General features: G+C 43.6%; 1 protein-coding gene across 1 annotated transcript; it reads right to left on the bottom strand.

The window, feature by feature from the left end:
* Window positions 1-1203: 1203 nt before the first annotated feature.
* On the bottom strand, window positions 1204-4942 carry SEC61G (Sec61 translocon gamma subunit). The gene is made up of 4 exons (XM_006912080.3): window positions 4815-4942; window positions 3276-3373; window positions 1957-2059; window positions 1204-1361 (listed from the first exon to the last, which is right to left on the bottom strand). The coding sequence occupies exons 2-4, from the start codon at window positions 3367-3369 to the stop codon at window positions 1352-1354; spliced, it is 207 nt and encodes a 68-aa protein (XP_006912142.1). The 5' UTR covers window positions 3370-3373; window positions 4815-4942; the 3' UTR covers window positions 1204-1351.
* Window positions 4943-5473: the final 531 nt, after the last annotated feature.

Below are 5473 nucleotides of genomic sequence, written 5' to 3'. Positions count from 1 at the left end.
TGAGCGTGAAGGTTATTCTGCTCTCTCGCATTTCTTGGTCAGCCTTCATTTTACATGTATAAATACAAAATGTTTGTGACAGCTTACCTGCTCTTGAGTCAAGAACCAGTAAGTCAGCAAAATACAGAATAAGCAGCCCAAATGTATGCTATAAATAGGAGTTCATAATTATATCCTACACAAAAATATACACATTTGCCAGAAGCAAAACAAGTGTACATTTGACTAATTTCTACCATAAGTACTTAATATACACTTGTATAGTTGTATATGCATGTGTACATATATATGCATATCTGTATAGACATATGTACAAATACGCGAATGCACATGCACATGTGTGTACACACACACACACACATTCTATTCTGGCCTTTAAGAAGCTGAATATCTGTAAAATGTGGCTACGTGGTATCCTTCAGGTTAGAGACGGCCATGGCTTTATTTTTATTTCTTTGAAGACACCAATTCAAGACAAACACCATCGGCATTTCGAAAATAGGCAGAGAATGTTGCTCTCACTATGAAAACAGACTTCGCTCTCCAATCATGGGTCCCAAAACTGAGGAACGCACCCCAGACACACCAGTTAGACCCCCGCCCAGCTCATGGTATCCTTCAGGTTAGAGACGGCCATGGCTTTATTTTTATTTCTTTGAAGACACCAATTCAAGACAAACACCATCGGCATTTCGAAAATAGGCAGAGAATGTTGCTCTCACTATGAAAACAGACTTCGCTCTCCAATCATGGGTCCCAAAACTGAGGAACGCACCCCAGACACACCAGTTAGACCCCTTACCAGCTCACTAAGAATCAGAGGACATTCACCAACTGTGTGCTGCAAACCAACTTCTAAAACACGATCAGAACTTGGGAAATAAAGTTCAATAACTAAATACTGAATGAAAAGATTAATAAAAAGGCTTTAAGGGGTGGGCATAAACTGACTTCCAGTTTACATTCTGAGTGCTTCAGGACAACATGACCCACCCTTGAACCTGCCTTTCAAGAGCTTCACCCCCTTCTTCCAGGACAGCAGAGTGCGCAGAAAGTGCAGAATGTCACTAGGCCCTTTAATTTCTCATATAAACTGAAATCTGAGGGATGGAAGGAAGCAAAGAAGGGAGGGGGGGGCGGAAGGAGACCAGTATTTCCTATCATTAAAATTTTACAGAGATCTGTGATGGAAAAAAAGAGACGTTTATTTTACAATTATTTTAATTTAGAAATAGAAAACATCTTGGAAGAAAAAAATGAGAGAAAAACAAAATATGTAGGCAAACTTTTACTCCATGAGCTTCTCAAACCCTCACTTGTTCACCAAATCCCAAGACGAAAAACAAGGTATTCAGCCACCACTGTAAAAGAAAGAAAAATGGTCAATATTGAGTGTATACAAGATTTTAACAATAATAGTGCTTTGAAATGCAGTATGCTGTGATTTTATGGAACCAAAACCAGTTATGTGAGAACCACACCTACGTTACCCCAAGACAGCATAAAAGAAACTGAACTTTAAAATCTTGTTACAGGACCTTGGAGATGATGTGACTGCCAGAACAACTTATCATAAAAATGCGGAACTCTGATTTAGGAAATGTGCTCAATGTAAAGTCTTTCTGAACAAGATAGAAAAACACGAATTACATGACAGGATAGTAAGCTGAGAAGTTTTTGAATGTGATGGACAATATACGGGTTGAAAATAAAGAATGACGACTAGCACAGTGACTCCTGACCACTACACGGCATACCAGAAGCGCTCAAAAACGGTTTAAGCATAATGAAAACAAAAGTCGCTTCAAATGATCAGGCACTCAACAAATATCGGCAGATTCTAGCAGTATTCACAAGTCAAGAGACGTGTGCACGAATGAAACAGCAAGCTGGCAAGTCAAATGGTTTCAATTTTCACTCCATTCTAGACACTGTCTATTTCAAAAGGTTACTTACACGATGATGTTATTAATAGGGATATGGATCAATTTCACAAAAAAGCCAATAAATCCCATTATAGCAAATCCTATTGCTGTTGCCATGGCAATCTTCTGGAATTCTGGATTCAAAACACAAAATTTACATTATTTTTGCAGTGTCACTGTAAGTACAGGAGGAAAAACTAACGGTGACATAAACTTACTGGTGTACAATTCTCCTGATAGTAAATACATAATTTTGAGTAAAACAAAATATGATGCTATTTATTAATAATAAACTGGTGGATTTTTAAATTTCCATATTTTATTATCTAAGGAAACATAGAAATAAAGTGCATGCCCATCCTAGTGAATCCGCCGATAAGCAGTGAAATATTTTACCTTCTTAGCAAATAGCCAGAATGCCAAAAAGAAACATAGAGAAAAGAAATACACAGTATGTCTTAAAAAATTTTAACATTGCTAAAAATATTGATTATAAAAGCGGAGAACATAACTTTTTATTAAAAATAGGTCCATTCTCTTTGATATTATAATGAAGCCAAAAATAAGACTTGAAAAATCAAACTGGGGTGGGCACAGCTTCATGCGAAGGTTTCAGGCCCTGGTAATGTTTCCATTCAACGTTATTAGCTCTCCGGGCCTGCTGAGCCCTCCTACTATGTGCCATCAAATCTTCTACTTCTGTTCGTGATACCACAACAGTAACTAAAAAATATAACTGCCATGATCTGTGTACGACCGCCTTCCCTGAAAGAGTCTAAGCTCCATAAGAGCAAGGACTATTCTCTGTATTTCTATGTATCATACTACATATATATATAATGTGTTATATTCTTTGTTATAGTCCCAGCTCCTGATGCAGGCAGCAGTCGATAAATAAATAAAAGTAGACACATTCTGGTGCACCTTTTAACACATGAATCATGATAAATAAGAAATTAAACTTTCCAAATTGGCAACAACTGTATCGCTGATTTCATGTTAAGGTTTTGCTGGGGGAGCAGGGGGAAGTGGCAGAGCACGGAGGGCTCCCGGAAGATTTTCCAGAGTGAAAATATGGAAGATACTAAAAACTCTGGTCATTAAATATGACTAAAGCCGAAAATAAGACTGTAATAATCTTATACCATTTGAAAATACATAAAACAGAAAAACGTATGTAAAGTATACAAAATTTAGGAAGAAGTGACGTTAAAAAGCAGTAAAGCAAAATAAAACAATAAAAATGTGGATGAAAGTCATGCAACGGTTATTACATAGGAAGATGTTAATCAAATAAAAGGCTTAGAAAATGCAAAGAGTTAACTTTTTCTCTCATTCTAAAACTATTACCTTTTCTATCGGGTTTGGTGCATCTTTTAACCAGCCGAATCGAGTCCTTCACAAACTGCCGACTTGGCTCAACGAACTGCATTACCTGATCCATGATGCTTGTTTAAAAAAAAAACGACAAAGAAGAAAAGATACTCACTGGAATTACTTATCACACTGCAAGGGCTTGTTCAGTCATACCACAATATGAATGAGGCCAGCCAGGAATCCATGCCTAATGTGGGGCAATCCCATCTCACAAAGGAAAACAAAAAAGACAGCCTCCAAGCCTTCGCTGACATTATTTTTGTAGACTCCAGCAAAGCATCGGAGCAAAAGGCAGCAGCACAGGTTTGACCCATTACCATCACTGACAAAGGATGCATACTCTTAAAGGTGGCATCACTACCAGAGCCCAGAGTAGAGGCACACCGGGACTTCAATCCGACCCTCCCAAACCAGTCACACATTTTTAGAAAAGAGTGTATTTGCGTACGATAGACCTATCATTTTTTTCAAAACCACAAGGATCAACTAAACCAAGATGCAGATTAGGAGAAACTATTAGGTGAACTTCCACTTCAAACCTTTAGGAAGCAGGGCTGTAAAGTTTATCATACAGGTTCTTTTGAGAAATCTATTATCCAATAGAAACGCCACCTAATCTTAGCTTTGAGAGCCACTGGCACAAGAGTTAAGGCCAGTATATTACTTGTATTTTACTTGATTTCCAGTACTCAGAACAGTGGCGAGGCACATAAATACTCGCTACATATGTTTTTGTTGAATCAGTGCATGAATGCCATTTTCAGAGCAGGTGGTGGTTCAAATCCCTATCTACGAAATGAAACCTCTCTAAGCCCCAGTTTTCTCACCCAGGGTAGGCGGCTGGAGGAACGTACGCGAAACGAAGTGTACTAGGAATTCTATATACATCTGGGCCAAGTGTGCCGGGTCCCTCCAAAAACATTAATGCCAGTTTTCTGGGCATTTCACTTCAGTTTAAACTTCATACAGATATCGCAATGAAAGCTATGCACACTTTCATTCACGAGACACAACACGCTGCACTCCAAGTCAGGGGAGGAGACTCAATAACCCACTACGATGTCCTGCTCTAGAATGTGGGTCGGTGGCCCCACTTCTTATCGCAGGCGTGGTGGCAGGCCCGGGGTCGGGTACAGCTCTTTCCAAGGGTACTCTACACACGCACAACCCGAAGCCGACCCCGAAGGAGCCCCCGGCGGCAGGCCGTCACCCGACTGCAGCGCAGAAGGCAGCGGGAGCCCCCGGGACCTCACACAGGTGGCCGCAAGTGCGGAGCCAGAAAGCCGGAACCTGGGCCAGGACTTTTCCTACGAGACTTCGAAGCCCCTCTCCCACGGGGCCGCGGCCCTGGGTCTCCGCCCGCACTCGTGAGTATGCCGGCGGCAGGAGGGGCCGCACCTGGCCTCGGACCCCCTGGGCGAGGGGTCCCTCTCACCGCCCGCCTGCCCACGAGAGCCGCCTCCGCGAGTCACAAAGGTTTCGCTCCGCGCCCACCCGGGGACGAGGCCCTACCTGCCGGCCGACACCTCGGTCGCCAGGGACACGTAGCAGAAGAGCGCACAGAGCGACGCCCACCGGAACCGGAAACCGGGTCGCTAACCTAAAGCCCGCCCACCCCTCCGTTCATTGGTCCGCCGCGCGGAGCCCTCAGCGCGCAGACGCAGCTCGCCGTGCGTGCCGGATGCGCTTCCGGGGAGAGGTCCGCTGGGGGGGTGGGCGACGGGCGGCGCGTTGGGCCTCGGGTGTCTCCTGCGGCTGGAGTTTGGCGCCCACCGAGTTCTTCCCCAGCTGAGGCCCCGGTTCCCCGCTAGCCCCGCCCGCCGCTCCTTATTCGGGTTCACGGTGCCCGCTCTGCTAGAAGCTAAGTCAGTCTAAGTGGAGTTCGCTTGATGGGATGCTTTCTCTGTTTCCAGCGGTTCGCACTGGCTCGTGTGCCTTCCACTGCCCACGCTTTTTGTACCTTTTTACTTTTATTGGTCACAGTGAAGCGCAGAAGCTCTGTAGTATTCGGCCGACCTAGTTCTAAATAGGCTCCCCACCCCCAAAGCCTGGCCTTCAGTATCTGTCTTGGGACTGTCGCCGGAATTAAGGCCACCATTTGATATACTTTAGGTTTGGTTTGGGCAAGTGCTTATTATGTGTATTGCTGAGAATGTTATGAACCCAGGCAT

Source organism: Pteropus alecto, unplaced genomic scaffold (assembly GCF_000325575.1).
Source record: "Pteropus alecto unplaced genomic scaffold, ASM32557v1 scaffold21, whole genome shotgun sequence".
NCBI classification, from domain to species: domain Eukaryota; kingdom Metazoa; phylum Chordata; class Mammalia; order Chiroptera; family Pteropodidae; genus Pteropus; species Pteropus alecto.
The sequence above is the reverse complement of the archived record's forward strand: the minus strand, read 5'-3'. Positions and strand labels throughout refer to the sequence as shown.